Source organism: Ursus americanus, chromosome 25 (assembly GCF_024610735.1).
Source record: "Ursus americanus isolate L20-20 chromosome 25, mUrsAme1.1.p, whole genome shotgun sequence".
NCBI classification, from domain to species: Eukaryota; Metazoa; Chordata; class Mammalia; order Carnivora; family Ursidae; genus Ursus; species Ursus americanus.
The window spans coordinates 41,824,218-41,841,184 of NC_142151.1; the positions used below are offsets into that span (position 1 = coordinate 41,824,218).

Genomic DNA, 16,967 nt, shown 5'->3' on the forward strand with positions numbered 1-16,967 from the left:
TTTTGATTTTTCCCGTACCTCCCATTTCTTACAGCTGATTGGGTTTTGTTTTATTTTATTTTGTTTGAGATCTTAGGTATAACGTTAAAAATATATATGTATATTCCGACACCTGAGTGGCTCAGTTGGTTGAACGTCCAGCTTGATTTTGGCTCAGGTCATAATCTCAGGGATGTGAGATTGAGCCCTGTGTCTGGGCTCTGAGCTCAACAGGGAGTCTGCTTCTCTCTCACCCCCTCTCCTGGCTCGTACACGAACGCACTCCCCCACTAAAATAAATAAATCTTTTAAAAACATGCATATATTTCATTATAAGTATTATCATTTCTCTGCCATTTGGCTTTTGTTTATGGTTCCTTTAATTAGCCATCACATAGCAATGTTCTTGCTAGGAGATTGACAGATTCACATTAATTTTTATATCATTCATTAAATCCAAATGACTTAGCACCCAGAAAGACAGGTGCAGGAGCCAGAAATCCTATATTCCAACCCTTGATGCTGCTTTCAGCCACAAGCTCTTTGATCTTGGGCATGTCAGGTTACCTCTAAGGTTCTGGTTTGCTGCTTTGAAGTAATGCATGCTTTTCATTTCTGAAATTCTGTGATTCAGAAGCTGTGATCTTGGAGGACAAAGGGATTAAGTGAATAATGTTTGTCCACCTGTGATAATTTCATTAAGAGGCAGTGCTTCATTCTGTTTTAATTGACTTTTTATGACTGAGAATGTTAAGTTTATCTGGGTGTCATATAGATGATATATATTACAGAATATGTCATATAGAATATATAGTTATATATTCCTTTTATATATTTCAGAATTTGAAGTGTGAAAATAATACTTGCATGTTATAAGAAAGTCAGACAATATTAAGTAATTAATAATTAATTAATTCAGTCTCCCTTTCCCAGATTCCACCAGTTCTTTCCCCCAGAGATAATGAGGGTTTTTTCTGTATCCATCTAGGAATTTTCTTTCTTTATATGAATAGGAATGTACAGCAGACATTCATCTGCTCTTTTTCAGTTAAGAGATCTTCAAATCTTTTCATTCACTGTCGTTTCAAGTATACACACAATATTGTTCATGTGTATCACAATTTAATTATACATTTTTCTCCATGGGCGAGCATTAACTTGTTTCTCTTGTTTATAAATAATGTTGTAATGAACATCATTTCTTATGCTTTCTTTGGAATTTTTTTTTATTGTGGTAGAGTATACATGCATACATACACAATTTACCATTTTTAAGTAAACAACATAGTGGCATTTAGTACATTTACATTGCTGTGCAACCAACACCATTATTTGTCTAGAACTTTTTGCATCATTCCAAACAGAAACTCCATGAAACAATAACTGCCCATTCTTCCACCCTCTAGTAACCTCTCTTCTAGTCTCTGACTTTATGAATTTGCCTATTTTAGATACTGCATGCAATATCTAGTCTTGGGTCTAGTTTGCTTTTCTTTTCCTGTTTTTAAGATGCTAACTGGGTTATAGATTTGAGAACATTCTTTTTAACAAAGGTGCTTATAGCTGTAAATCTCCCTCTCAGCACTGTTCATTGCGTCCAGTAAGTTTTGATGGGCTGTGTTTTTGTTTTCATTCATCTCCAATTATTTTCTAACTTCCTTTGTGATTTCTTCTTTGACACATTAAGAACATGTGTTGTTGGATTTCCACATATTTGCTAATTTTCCACTTTTTCTTCTCCTAATATCTAGTTTTATTCCAGGATACTTTGTATGACTTCAGTCTTTCTAAATTTATCGAAACTTGCTTTTAGCACAACATATAGTTTATCGTGGAGAATGTTCTATATACACTTGTGGAAAATGTGTATTCTGGTGTTTGGAATACTGTCTTATTAGATCAGATAGGTTTATAGTGTTGTTCAAGTTTTCTATTTCTTTTTTTTTTTCTTCCCTGTCATGACAGGGATTTAATTTTATTTTAAATTTTAATTCCAGTAACTTAACATACAGTATTACATTAGTTTCAAGTATGCAGTGTAGTATTCAGCTCTTCTATGCATTACTCAGTGCTCATCATGGTAAGTGTACTTTTAATCCCCTTCATCTGTTTCACCATCCTCCCTCCTGCCTCCCCTTTGGTAACCATCAGTTTGTTCTTTGTAGTTAAGAGTCTGTTTTTTGGTTTGTCTCTTTTTTTCCTTCATTTGGTTTGCTTCTTAAATTCCACATATGAGTGAAATCATGGTATTTGTCTTTATCTGACTTAATTTACTTAGCTCCCATACTCTCTGGATCCATACATGTTGTAGCAAATGGCAAGATTTCATTCTTCTTTATGGCTGAGGTTCTCTGTTTCTTTATCGCTTTTCTGTCTCATTATTTATTCTTGAAGTCTCTATTGTAGCATGGTCTGTTTCTCTTTTCATTCTGTCAGTGTTTTCTTTATATGTCTTTGGGCTCTGTTGGCGGATAGATATATTTTATCTTTTTGCTGGATCGAACCTTTTATCAGTGTTATAATGTCCTTTGTGTCTTATAACCTTTTGTAACTTAAAGTCTGTTTTGCCTAATAATAATACAGTTGACCCTTGAACAACAGGAGAGTTAGGTGTGCTGACTTTTCCTTTCCCAGGCAGTCAAAAATCCACATATAACTTTTTTTTTTTTTTTAAGATTTCATTTATTTGAGAGGGGGAGAGCAAGCACAAGCAGGGGGACCAGCAGAGGGAGAGGGAGAAGCAGGTTCTCTGCTGAGCAGGGAGCCCAATGTGGGGCTTGATCCCAGGACCCTGGGATCATGACCCAAGCCAAAGGCAGACGCTTAACCAACTGAGCCACCTAGGCACTCCCACATAAAACTTTTGACCCCTCCCAAAATTTAGAACTAATAGCCTACTGTTGATGGAAAGCCTTACCAGGACCATAAACAGTTGATTAACGAATATATGTTATATATTTTATGTATTGTATACTGCATTCTTAGAATCAAGTAAACTAAAGAAAAGAAAGTGTTATTAAAATAAAGGAAGATGCCTGAGTGGCTCAGTTGGTTAAGCATCCAGCTCTTGATTTCGGCTCTGTGCTCAGCAAGAAGTCTGCTTGAGATTCTCTCTCTCTCCCTCTGCCTTTCCCCAACTCATACACACACATGCGTGTGCTTTCTCTGAAATAAATAAACAAAAATCTTGGGGCACCTGGGTGGCTCAGTCGGTTAACCATCTGCCTTTTGGCTTAGATCCTTGATCCCAGGGTCCTGGGATGGAGCCCTGCATCAGGCTTTGTTCCCTGTGGGGAGTTTCCTTTTCCCTCTCCCTCTGCCTGCTGCTCCCCCTGCTTGTGCTTTCTTTATCTCTATCATATAAATAAATAAAATCTTAAAAAAAAAATCTTCAAAAAAATATATACATACATAAAAATCTTTTAAAAAATAAAGGAAGAGAAAATACATTTATAGTACTGTACTGTATTTATTGAAAACATCTGTGTATAAATAGAACCATGCTGTTCAAACCTGTGTTGTTGAAAGGGTCAGCTGGATAGTCATCTTAGATGTATTTTGGTCACTATTTGCTTGGAATGTCCTTTTCTATCCTGTTACTTTCAGTGTCTGAATTTAAAATGAATCTGTTACAGGTAGCATATAGATGAATCCTGGTTTTTTAATTCAGTCTGCTAGTCTCTGCCTTTTAATAAGAGAGTTTAAGCCATTTACATTGAAGTAATTATTGATAAGGAAAGATACTTCTTCCACTTTAGGTATTTGTTTTCTGTATGTCTTTCATGGGTTTTTTCTACCCTCAATTTTTCCTTTTCTTTTCTTTCTTTTCTTTTCTTTTCTTTTCTTTTCTTTTCTTTTCTTTTCTTTTCTTTTCTTTCTTTATTATTTGAGAGGGAGAGAGCACAAGCAGTGGGAGGGGAGGCAGAGGCAGAGGGAGAGGAAGAAGCAGACTCTGCTGAGCAGGGAGCACAACACAGGGCTCGATCCCAGGACTCAGAGATCATGACCTGAGCTGAAGGCAGACACTTAACTGACTGAGCCACCCAGGCGCCCCTAATAAAGTCTGTTCTTATCTCACTTTTCTTTTAGGGTTCATTATTTTTGTCTTACCTGAAATTAACGTCTTCTAGGTTCATGAATATTTTTTTATTATTTCTTCTAGAAGTATTGTACTTTCACATTTAGATTATGCTCACATTTAAATTTTATGATCTACTTCAAGTTTCTTTCGTGTGTTGTGAAGTCAGGGTTCTTTTTTAAAACATGTACATTTGTTCCAACATTACCTGTTGAAAAGACTTGGTTACTTTGTTCACTATTTGTTGATTATATATGCTTTGGGTCATTTCTGGACTCTGTTCTATTCTATTGATCTGTATGTTTATCTTTATCTTTAAATAAGTTTCCTACTGTCTTGATTACCATAGCTTTATAAAAAGTTAAAAGATTGGGTAATGTCTAAGTTCTCAAATTTGTTTTGACTTTCCAAAATTACCTTAGGTATTCCAGGCCGTAACATTTCCATATAAATTTTCAAATGAGTGTGTCAGTTTTACAGAAATGCCTTTGGAGATTTTGATTGGGATTTCATCGACTCTAATTTGGGAGAATTGCCACCTTCATAATATTTAATCTTCTAATGTGGTGTCTCTCTTCATTTATTTAGGCTTTTGGTTTCTTAGCATTGCTTTCTAGTTTTCAGTGTATAAGTCTTTGCCTATTTTGTGAAATTTATTATTAAGAGAGAGATTTTTGTGTGTTTGGGCCTTTTAAATTTTTTGTGTATTTGTTACATTAATGTAGCCCACATTATCTAATACAGCATCTGTTGGTAATTCTTTTCCTGAATCTATAAAACATATTGTATTAAAAGTAAAAATACAAAACAAAAAAAAAAAAACCCACTTCTTGCAGCATATTAACATGACTTACTTTTATTATTCTTTGATGAGGTAAAAAAATTAATCTACTATACATTGATTTCTGCTTTATAGGTACAGTATATACAAATACAAAATGGAAATATTGGTAATTCTATTCTTAACCTAAGAAAAGTGTTCTTTTAATGGAGTTATTTTTATTTTTAGGTAGTTGAAAATGTGAAATTAAATTGATGATTTAAAAAAAAATAATGCCTTTAAATAATAAAACTCCAATTTAGACCTTAAACTTTTCTTTTATGTTTTATCTATTATATATAAGGAATCTATTGTGTTATTGTTTTCTTCTGAATCAGTTACCTAAATTTTTCACAAAAATTTTAAGTACTTATAAAGCTTATTATAGGAAACTGTAATGCTATATTTTATTAATATCTTTGTGCACAATTAACTGGAAAATTACTTATAATGGCCATGATTCTAAAATTGCCCATGATAATTTGGGAGAATTCAGACTATTGTGCAGTGGATATCCAAGGTCAAGAGTCCTTGCAGACTTTGGCCTAAAGATATGCTTCAGAAAGAGTCCCGTAGAGCTTTTATTATATGAGCTGAGGTACATTGCTTCCATTTCTTCATCTTTTTTTTCTTGTAATTAAGCAGGAAAGCTTTTTTTTATTGCTGTTCTTCCTATAGATGAGGTCTATCTGGTATTAGTTCCCTTCAGCCTAAAGAACTTCATTTGATGTTTCTTATAGTGTCTCCCAGTGATGAATTTTCTTAGTTTTTACTTACCTTAAAACTGTCTTATATTTCATACTCATTTTTGGTGGGTATTTTCCATGCATATGGAATTGTAGATTGATAGTTTTAATTTTTTTCCATCCTTTTACGGTATTCTGTTGTCTCCTGGCTTCTGTTGGTTCTGGTGAGGCATTATTGTTATTCGTTATATAATGTAGTCTTTTTTGCCTGCTATATATTTTTTTGTTTTATGTTTGGTTTTCAATAGATTGACTATTGTGTTTCAAGGTATGTTTTTTAATATCTTGCTTGGTGTGTGCTGAACTTCTTGGCTTTTGCACACTGATGTTTTTCAGCCGGATTGGGGAATTTTCAACTACCAGTTTTTCAGAAGAAATTTCTGCCTGGCTTCCTCTCCCGTCCTTTTGAGATTCCACCATTACACATATATTGGACTGCTTGGTGTCACTGAGATTTTGTTCCTTTTTTTTCAGTCTCTTTTTCTTCTTTGGATTGGATAATTTCTGTAGACTTGGATTCATCTTCAAGTTCTATTCTGGAATTTCCATTTTTATATTTCCCCTATGCCGAGATTTCCCTTTTTGTTCAACTCTTTCAAGAACACAGTTTCCTCTCGAGGCGCTTGGGTGGCTCAGTTGTTAAGCGTCTGCCTTCGGTTCAGGGCATGATCCTGGCATTCTGGGATCGAGCCCCACATCAGGCTCCTCCGCTGGAAACCTGCTTCTTCCTCTTCCACTCCCCCTGCTTGTGTTCCCTCTCTCTCTGGCTGTGTCTCTCTGTCAAATAAATAAAAATAATCTTTAAAAAAAAAAAAAGAACAGTTTCCTCTTAATCTATATTCATAATGGCCGGATTAAAATCATAGTCTGCTGTTTCCAGTACCTGGTTATCTTAGAGTCTGTTTCTTTGGGCTAGTATTTTCTTGATAATGGACCACATTCAAAAAGTAATGTTATTTACTTGCTTTTAGTTACTTATGGGGTATTTTTTAAGATTTAAATAAACTACAGCATATGACATTACTTCAGTAAAAGCAATAGCTGTAAATTTTTTAGCTCCTGTTAAAGTCAATTTGATATTTTAAGGATTTTTCAAGATTAGCCATTATGGATTTCTTGTTTAATTGGTTACAATTTGGGGGAAGGAGGATTCCTGGTTTATAAGGATTATAAAATATACCTTTCATTCATTTGTTAAAGTCATGTTTTTATGCTTTAACATGGATTATTTCACTTGGTATTCCTTACAAGTTAGTGAGGCTTACGATTCCTAATCTAACCTTCTCACGTCTGTTTTAGTTCTTTTTTTCTTTTTCTTTTTTTTTCATGCAAAAAGATGGTTTTATTATAGCACAGGACAGGAACCATGGGCAGAAAGAGCTGCTGTTTTATTTAGTTCTGTAACAAAGGTCAGTAAACTTTTTCTTTAAGGGACCAGAACGTTGAACGTTGTAGATTTTGCCAATCATGAAATCTGTTGTTAGTACTCAGCTCTTCCACTATGGAACAAAAGCAGCCACAGGCAATATGTAAACAAATGGTCTGATTTATTTTATTAAGTTTTAGAGCATTGCTTTCTTTCTTTTTTTTTTTTTTTAAAGATTTTATTTATTTATTTGACAGAGATAGAGACAGCCAGCGGGAGTGGAGAGGAAGCAGGGGGAGTGGGAGAGGAAGAAGCAGGCTCATAGCGGAAGAGCCTGATGTGGGGCTCGATCCCATCACGGCGGGATCACGCCCTGAGCCGAAGGCAGACGCTTAACCGCTGTGCCACCCAGGCACCCCTAGAGCATTGCTTTCTTTCCTTTTTTTTTCCCCTTAAACTTAGTATAGGAAATTTCAAACATACGTAAAAGTAGAGAAAATAGTATAGTCAATCATTGAGAATCCCGTCCCAGTTTTAACAATTGGTAGAGCATGGCCAGTCTTCCTTCATCCATATTCCCACTCATTTCTTCATGCCCCCAATTATTTTGAAGCAAATTTGAAACTTAATTTTATCTGTAAATACACTAGTATTAGTAGCTTTGAAGGAGGGATTTTTTAAAAATCATAGCTACAATATTATCACATTTTCCTGATTCTCATTTTTTTGTTTATATCTGTAGTTTCATCCTTTACGTATTTATTTTTTCTTTTGAAAGTATGTTGAAATAACTAAGTTATTTGTTTTGCAGAGTTTCTCATACATTTTGCTAGCTGTATTTTTTATTGTGCTAAAATACACATATATCAAATATACCATCTTTGAGTACATAATGCAATTGTACTAAACAAATTCACCACCATCCATTCACGTTAACTTTATTCATCTTGTAAAACTGAAATTCTGTACCTATTAAACAATAACTCCCCATTCTCCCCTCCTTCTAGCCCCTGGCAACCACCATTATTCTTTTATTCTATGATTTTTGAATACTCTAATTACTTCATATAAATGAAATCATGCAGTATTTGTTTCTCTGTGACTGGTTTATGTCACTTAACATAATGTCGCTTAACATAACACAAGGTTTATCCATGTAGCATATTGCAGAATTTCCTTTCTTACGTAACATCTTTGGGGAAATATCTATTCAAGTACTTTGCCCACTTTTGAATTGGCTAGTTATATTTTTTAGTGTGTTTAGCATCCCCTAGATTTCTTGCAAATTGGTAGCTAGATTTAGAGCCTTGATCAAAATTTGGTTTGATTTGGGAGCAGCAGAGAGAGAGCAAAAAGCCTGTATGTTCTTGTGTCTGTCTCTCTTTTATGCTAGGTGCTACTGCTCATTGACTACATCTGTTAATTAAAGGCTGCAAAGAGGTGCTATTTTCAGGCTTTCTTTTTTTCCATTTATTAGTTGAATGACTTCTATAAAGGGAGGCTTGCCATCATCTTTATTACCCTGAGGTACAGCTCATATATGGAATGCATGATAAATGCTTGGTTCTAGCTTTTATTACCAGTTTTTGAAAATAATGTGTTGGTTCCCTAGGAACCTTCAAAAATGACCATTCGGGTATTTTTGTTGTCGTTGGGTATTTAAACATATTTGGTGTGTTTGTTGTCCTTATTGATGAATTGTGGCCTCTTTGAGTTAACTTAGGAGGCCTTTTGTCACAGCCCTAGTAATTTTCAGTGGTTTGCTTGCTCTCTAGTGTGACAAGATGTTCCAGTGTCTTGTACATTTTGTGTCAAAGGCCTGGGGTCAGTCAAGTCTCCGGAGTCCCTACTTTATTTTTATGGGGAGGTGATATTTTGCAGCCGACTGGCTAGGCACAGGGAGTTCTTGTGGTTATTGAAAGCCTTTCATTGAACAGAGCTATGAAGTGTGTGTGTGTGTGTGTGTGTGTGTGTGTGTGTGTGTGTGTGTGTGTGTGTTTTTAACAAAAATATATTGTGAGTTTATACTGATGCTTCCGATTTAAATTCAGGCTACATGGTTTTCACTTCTTGGGTCTCACATCTGTGTCTTCTTTCTCCCGTGTGAAAGTCTCAGATCTCAGTGACCCCAATGTAATTACTGATTTGCTGTATTCCATAATCAATGCAAAAGTATCAGAATAACAATACCAATAGGAATATAATTCTGGAAACAAATTAAGAAATTTTTTTGCTATACTTTGCCTTGTAGTTTATTCCTAAGGAACATTCATAACAGTTGATTTTATTATGGCTCAAAATCACTTAGGATTTCTCTGTTATATTACTAATATAACACAAATGCACATTTAGGTTAATTTTGCTTTTAACTTTTACAGTTGATTTTTAAAATTTTATTTTCGATGTGTTTATGGTTTAAAAGTAAAATACCTAAAACAGTATATATTAGGGGCGCCTGGGTGGCTCAGTCGGTTCAGCGTCTGCCTTCGGCACAGGTCATGATCCCAGAGTCCTGGAATTGAGCCCTGCGTCGGGCTCCCTGCTTGATGGGGAGCCTGCTTTTCCCTCTGCCTGCTGTTCCCTTTATTTGTAGTCTCTCTCTCTCTCTCTAAAATAAATAAAATCTTTGAAAAAAAAAAAACCAGTATATTAAATACATACACATACATATGTGTGAATGCAAGTATATAATATTACATCGCTGTCTGACTTAGCTAAACAATAGCTTACTTATACATATTCTTATCCTCCTTGCTTTACCTTTTTTTTTTTTTTTTTAAACAATAATATATTCTGGGGGCGCCTGGGTAGCACAGTCGTTAAGCCTCTGCCTTCGGCTCAGGGCGTGATCCCGGCGATCTGGAATCGAGTCCCATATCAGGCTCCTCCGCTGGGAGCCTGCTTCTTCTTCTCCCACTCCCCCTGCTTGTGTTCCCTCTCTCACTGGCTGTCTCTCTGTCAAATAAATAAATAAAATCTTAAAAAAAAACACACAATAATATATTCTGGAAATCGCTCTATAATAGTACTTAGAGCAGTTCCTCAGTTCTTTTTACATCTGCATGGTACTTAATGGTGTGGATGTGATATAGTATATTCAGCCATTGATGGACTGTTATTGTGTGTGTGTGTGTGTGTGTGTGTGTGTGTGTGTGTGTGTATGCATTGGGGTTGGTTTTTTTCCCCTTCCTATTATAGTTAGTGTTAGTGAACTGTCATGTGCATCCCTTTTTAAAACTTTTTGTTCATTGTATATTCGGAAAAGATTCCTTGAAGTGTGAGATTGATGAGAGTGTGGTAAATGCATATGTAATTTTTAGAAGATACTGCTAAATATTTGTTTATAAGGGTTGTGCTATTTTATATTCCCATCATCAGTGTATTTTGGCACAACCTTATCAACAAAGTATGTTGTCAAATTTTTTGATATTTTGCCAATCCTGTAAGTCAGAAATGTTAATTCCATTTTAACTGCATTTCTCTTATAAGCAAGGTTTAACATCTTTTCATATGTTTAAGAGCCATTTGCCTTTCTTTTCTCTGTGAACTCTGTTCATTTCTCTAAATTTGTTTATTAGGATTATTAGCCCCCTTGTCTGTGATAATTTGCAGTTAGTTTTACTATTTTGACTTTTGTGATTTTACCTTGTTCATTGTTATATTGGCCATGCAAAAGTTTTTAAAATAATTTAAAGCTATCAGTCATTTCCTTTTGCTCTACTGACTTGTATAGTCGGCAGAAATAACATAGTCATGTAAAATTTGTTTAAAATGTAAATTAAATGTATTTGTGAAAATGCACACTTAGTCCTTCATTATAATGTGTTCCTCTTGCTTCTAGGCAAGGATAAAAGCCATCAATACATTTTTTGCTAAGAATGGTTATCGATTAATGGATTCTAGTATGTATAGTCAGCCCATTCAAACTCAAGCACAGTATGCCTCACCAGTTTTTATGCAGCCTGTATATAATCCTCATCAACAATACTCGGTCTATAGTATTGTGCCTCAGTCTTGGTCACCAAATCCTGCACCTTACTTTGAAACACCACTGGTAAGTGAGATCCTTACAAAAGTATAAAACTTTTCACTCAAGCTGAAATTTGAAGAAATCAGCTAGAGTAGTTTATTTTGTTTTGTGTTGATATTGGTTTCTTTCTGGCTTTTAAGTAGTGATAAGGATATCTAATCCCCATGTGACTAAGACTTGAGCTATTGGTTCCTATAATTTTATTCTTTAGATTTTGCTGAATGAATTAAAATGAGAGATTAGGTAAATCCTGATTAGTTTAAAATGCTTTCACTTAAACTTTTTCAGAGAGAAATGTACTTTATTAAGTAATGACCTAATGATTCCTTCTTCAGTAAATCAGGTGATACTTGAAGTGAGTTTTACAAAAGTGAATAAATAAAATGCTTAAAATTATTTTTGCCTTGTAAAAGAAATTGAGGGGGTGCTGGCTGGCTCAGTCAGTGGAGCATGTGATTCTTGAGCTTCAGGGTCTTAAGTTCAAGCCTCATGTTGGGTGTAGAGATTACTTAAAAATAAAAAATCTTTTAAAAATTTGGTGCTGGGTTAGTTCATCAGGAGTTTCTTACAGCCTTCATACTAGGTTTTGCGCTTTTCATTAATTGATTTTAAACATTACATTTTCTTTTAGGCTCCCTTTCCCAATGGTAGCTTTGTGAATGGCTTTAATGCACCAGGATCTTATAAAACAAATGCTGCTGCTGTGAATATGCCTCGACCATTCCAAAAAAATCGGTAAGATAAAAATCATTGTGGAATGGGGCGCCAGGGTGGCTGAGCCAGTTAAGCATCCACCTCTTCATTGCAGCTCAGGTCTTGATCTCAGGGTTGTGAATTCAAACCCACATTGGGCTCCACACCCAGCATGGAACCTACATAAAAACAAAAACAAAAAACAAAACGTAGTAGAATTTATTGTACACAATTCCCAGTAGTTCTTAAAGAATAACTGTAATCGCAGTGCTTATTTACAGACTTAGTAAAAAGTTTAAAACAATTTACTCTAGAATTAATAAGCACACTTTGACCTCATAGTGGATAATTTGTATAAAAAAAGGTTGAGAACTAAGATCGTACATAATACATACTGATTTTTTAATAATAAAAGAGAATAGAAAGTTATTTTATTACAGTAACATAAAATCTGGTGTTTAAATACCATTTAATGTGTTAAATAGGTAACATTTTAGAGAATGAGAGGTTTTTTTGAGAATATAAATGTTTGCTGATTTGAGTATTGAATGCTGGAAAAATGAGTTAGGATTTTTTTAAATTGACCTTTGAAATGATTTCCATGAACTATAGTGTTCAGACAATAGCTATCATTTATTGAACACTAGTGTCTAAAGCTTTGTCTTTAAGGTTTTACATACTTTATCACAGTTTTCATAACCGTATAAGATAGATAGTTATTGTATCTATTTAAGATGAAGAAATTGAGGAGCGCCTGGGTGGCTCAGTCGTTAAGTGTCTGCCTTCGGCTCAGGGCGTGATCCCAGAATGCTGGGATCGAGCCCCACATTAGGCTCCTCCGCTATGAGCCTGCTTCTTCCTCTCCCACTCCCCCTGCCTGTGTTCCCTCTCTCGCTGGCTGTCTCTCTCTCTGCCAAATAAATAATAAATATTAAAAAAAAAAAAAAGATGAAGAAATTGAAACATAAAAGGTTAAATATGTCTACGAGCATGTAGCTAGTAACTGGGAGAGCCAAAATTTGAGCCCAGTTTGACTTCAGAGCCTACACTTAAAAAAACGGTTTTCTAAATAAATTATTGGGAACTCTGGAAACTGTTTGCTATTATATAAAAGATAAGTCTCTTAAGTATTATTCTTTTTATGTAAACATTAATTGATAATCTTAATAATTTGGTATATTATGGCTTTTGACAGTATGATTATCCAAAGAAAAAAGGGCTTATATAGTGGCTTAGATTTATTTAAGAGTTTCGCGTTTATTGTCTCTTTGCTTATTTTGTTAGCCCCCTGGGTTTGGGTTTTTGGCTTTTTAAATTATTTCTTCAGTGATTTTTCCTTGCCATAGCTCAAGGAGACCACATGGGGTATGTTCTTCTAAAATGACTTCTAGGAACTTAATTCTTTTTTAAGAATTTTTAAGAATTTTAAGGTTTACCTGAAACATGCTGCACTAGAGAAAGAAGCCTTGTGGTATTAAATATTCTTCTCCGTGGATTCTGGAAGCATTCATGTATACCATCCTCTATTCAGAATTTTTTGACTCACTTTGACACAATTGGTTAAAGCATTTGAAGATTGTTTTTAAGTGTTATAAACATTTTACAGCATATACCCATTCTTACTGCTTTATGAAGTTTCGGATGTGATCTCTTCATATTACAAGGATGAAGGATTCTTCATAAATGAAATGATTATTGTGTTCTTGTAGATGATTCTTAGTTTGGTAATAAAGTAACAGCTTCACAACTCAAGTATTGCTCCGTCAAATGAGTAGAAGTACAGGGAGCCTCACACATTGTCCTTTAATCCGTCCTGTTGTTCAAAAAGATTAATTCCCATGAGCACGTAGAATGGTGTTCAAATGTGGAAAGACCTTTGTTATGGTGTAGTTTTAACTCATTTTACAGATGAAGAAAGTGAAAGCCGGAGGACAAAAATCTTGCTAGGGTTCCATGGCTAATTATTATCAGCAGACCTGAGATCAGAACATTTCCTTTCCTCTGCCAGAGCTGGTGAAGTTTTATCTTAAAAATAATTTAATTAGAGTAAATGACAGCTTGCAACTTCCCTTGCTAGAAAATACAGATTTCCCTGATTAGAAAGAGTAGCTTTGTAGATAGGTATGTATTGATTCCACCTTTTTTTTAAAGAGTGAATTTTGCTTTAGACAGTTAAGTAGAATATACTTCTTTCTTACAAGGTAGACTGAAAGCGATTTTTAACTAATAACTAAAAGTACTGGTGGTTTGCAGATTATTGACTAAAAAATGTATTAAATGGATTCGTGGTGTTCCTTTATTGTCACTTGTTTTTGTTTGCTGTGCTTTCTTGATGAGACGGTTGAAATCACATTAAGAAAGCTAAGAATGACAGTGCAGTCGTCCTCGTTTTTAAGGAGGTGCGCCTAAAACTTTTGAAGGTACAAGGCAGATTTAGTATAATTTTGCTCGTTATTCAAAACCATTCATGTACTATCCTTTTTCATATATTTGACCAGTACAAGTTGTTAATTTTTAGTTACAAAAATTATACATGAGTATTCTTACAAAATGCAGATATTACAGATGAAACTAAGAGAGTTTTTTGACAGACCCTAATCCTTGTTTCTTCTAAAAAGTGACCACTTCCAGACCTTTATTTTTTTATTTGTTTGTTTATTTATTTATTTGAAGTTATCAGTCAAGGAGAAAGTAACGTTTAGGAAGCCCTTTTGTAGTTTATTATATGAACCTTGTAACAGCCCAGTGATGATCACTAGACCTACTTAGAGAGACTAGGACTAACTTTCAGAAGTCTGGGCATTTTTCTACCTTTCATACTTTCTCTTTCTGTCACTTTACTTCTTCCTTTCTATCTTTTATCACTTTTATCTTTCTTTTTTCCTTTTGCCTGGACTGAGATTGTTAAGTCCCTCTCTGTGAAGGGTAAGATTATGAGATCTGAGGGCTGTTTAAACCTAGTAACTTATCTGTTGGATATATTGAAATGCAATGAGAAAATTTAGGCAAACGATAGTTTCTGAACAGATAACATAAACAGCATATCTACCTCATGAGGTCATTTTCAGATGTGATGGATAATAAAAATATTTTGGAAATACTTTGTGTTAACATCTGTAATTTTCATTCCTGTTAAAATCTATCTTGTGGGGCGCCTGGGTGGGCTCAGTTGGTTAAGTGTCTGCCTTCAGCTCAGGTCGTGATCCTGGGATCCTCAGATGGAGCCCCATCCCATGTCAGGCTCCCTGCTCATCGGGGAACCTGCTTCCCCCTCTGCCATTCCTCCTGCTTGTGCTCTCTGGCTCTCTCTGTTTCTCTGTCATATAAATAAATAAAAATCTTTAAAAAAACAAAAAAATAATCTATTTTGTGACATAAAGTAATTATTTCGTATAATCTTTATGAAACTCAACCGAACTTTGTCACCTGGTTTTAAGTTTTAATGGCAGTAACCTCATTTTTTTATTTTCTGTTAAGAACAGGGTAGCTGGAGATATTGTTGGAATTAATGTTTAATTATTGGGCTTATAATTATTTTGAAGTTTTAAGTCCAAATTCCAGAGAACCAGGAATTGACAGTGTGTTTATTAATATAAATTTATAACTATGAAAATAGCCTGTAAAAATGGAATTTTTAAACTAAAATAAGGGGCCAAATATAAATCTCCTACTTCCTCGTATAAACTGTACTGTAGAGCCAAGATCCTCAGTTGCTTGGGCTTACTTAGGTGTTTTCACTGTTGATTAAACTGTAGCCTCTGCCTCTCCTTTACCCCCACCCTAGCTTAATCTGCTTACACATTGTTAGAGAGATGGATTTGTATACCCATCATCCAAGATAAAAGCTACTCTTGTTCATAGTTACTGGGGTTTTTTGTTTTTTACTGGATTCCATACCTAATTCATGAAGCCACACCAGGCTATTTAGTTGCATTATATTTTCCTAGCTTTTTTTCACATAGGATCTTTGAACAATTAATTTAGTAAGAAGCTGGGATTTTAATATATTGCACCGTTTCTCTGGTTTTCATTGTCACTCCCCTAAAGAACCTTTTTAGACATCCCCCCTATTTTTCTCTATGAAAATTTAGTACTGGAGATATTGTGTATGTATTTATGTAATGTATGTATATCTGTGCCCTATGCATAAAAGGAGTAAGATTGGGATTTTTTTGTTCCTTCTCGGGCCTCCCCACTCCCTGACCCCCTGTAAATCTTACTCCCACTAGGGGTGATGTTGCCCCATTGAGAATGTATGGCATAAATTCATTAATAAGCTTAAAGCCTGGCTGATTTAGGTGTGTCAAGACTGCAACTGGTGTTAAATTAGTTAAAATCCTAGTTGCATTTTGAGTATTGAAATAAAAGTAGCTTTATCTTGAAGAACTTTGGATTTTACCACAAATATCTCCAAACAACTTTTTTAAATGTAAAAATCTGAGACATAAAAGAGTTTACATTTTTATAATGTGACACTTCTATGTATAACAAATTGTAGAAAATCAGAATACAGTAGAAGGCAATTTTTAATTTGTCCCATTAAATAGAGTTTTTACCATGAAGAGGAAAGATTTTCTGTCTGTCTTGATTTATCCTCTCATGTATGTGATCTTATATTTCTTATAGTGTGAAGCCTCATTTTAGGTCATCGAGTGGTTCAGAACACTCGACAGAGGTCTCTGTGTCATTGGGGGATGGACCATTAAACAGATCTGGTTCAAGGAACTTTCCAACTGAACGGCATAACCCTACAGTGACAGGGCATCAGGAGCAAAGCTACCTTCCAAAAGAAACTCCTGCTATACAGATGGAACAAAATGGGGACTATGGTAGGGGCAGGTAAGGAGATATGGTAATAAATATGGATACGGTATATGAAAATTCTTTGCTTGTAATGTGAATGTTTAAGTAACATGATCTACTGATTATTTTTTGTTTTAACTATTGGTGTATGGTTATGCTAATTGAATACAGTGTTCACATAACATGGTTAATAGTTTTCATAATTGTTAAGAAATTTATAGTGCCCATATAGAATATAGCTCTGAGTCAGAGGTTTATAAAGGTACTCTGAAGTTCTTTATGGTTGACTGAGGAAAGAATAGCTTAGAAAGGTAAGATCCTATCTGCAGTCTACTTTAATTTCTTATAGCTTCTGTACTATGGAAACAGAGTTATACCTTATTGCCTACTCTACTGGTATGAAACAAAAAACCCTGATATACTTGTGGTGTGGAAGGAGCACTGCTTAATAA

General features: G+C 34.7%; 1 protein-coding gene across 6 annotated transcripts in view; it reads left to right on the top strand.

The window, feature by feature from the left end:
- The window catches only part of LARP4 (La ribonucleoprotein 4), a 191,731-nt gene that overhangs the window by 160,088 nt on the left and 14,676 nt on the right, over positions 1–16,967 (top strand). For 5 of the 6 annotated variants that reach the window (XM_087855829.1, XM_087855827.1, XM_087855828.1 and 2 more), the window contains 3 exons: positions 10,831–11,043; positions 11,651–11,754; positions 16,339–16,551. In XM_087855829.1, coding sequence (XP_087711955.1) covers positions 10,831–11,043; positions 11,651–11,754; positions 16,339–16,551 — 530 coding nt within the window. Of the gene's footprint in view, positions 1–10,830; positions 11,044–11,650; positions 11,755–16,338; positions 16,556–16,967 lie in introns of those variants that run through there. The other variant, XM_087855832.1, reaches the window with a different exon arrangement.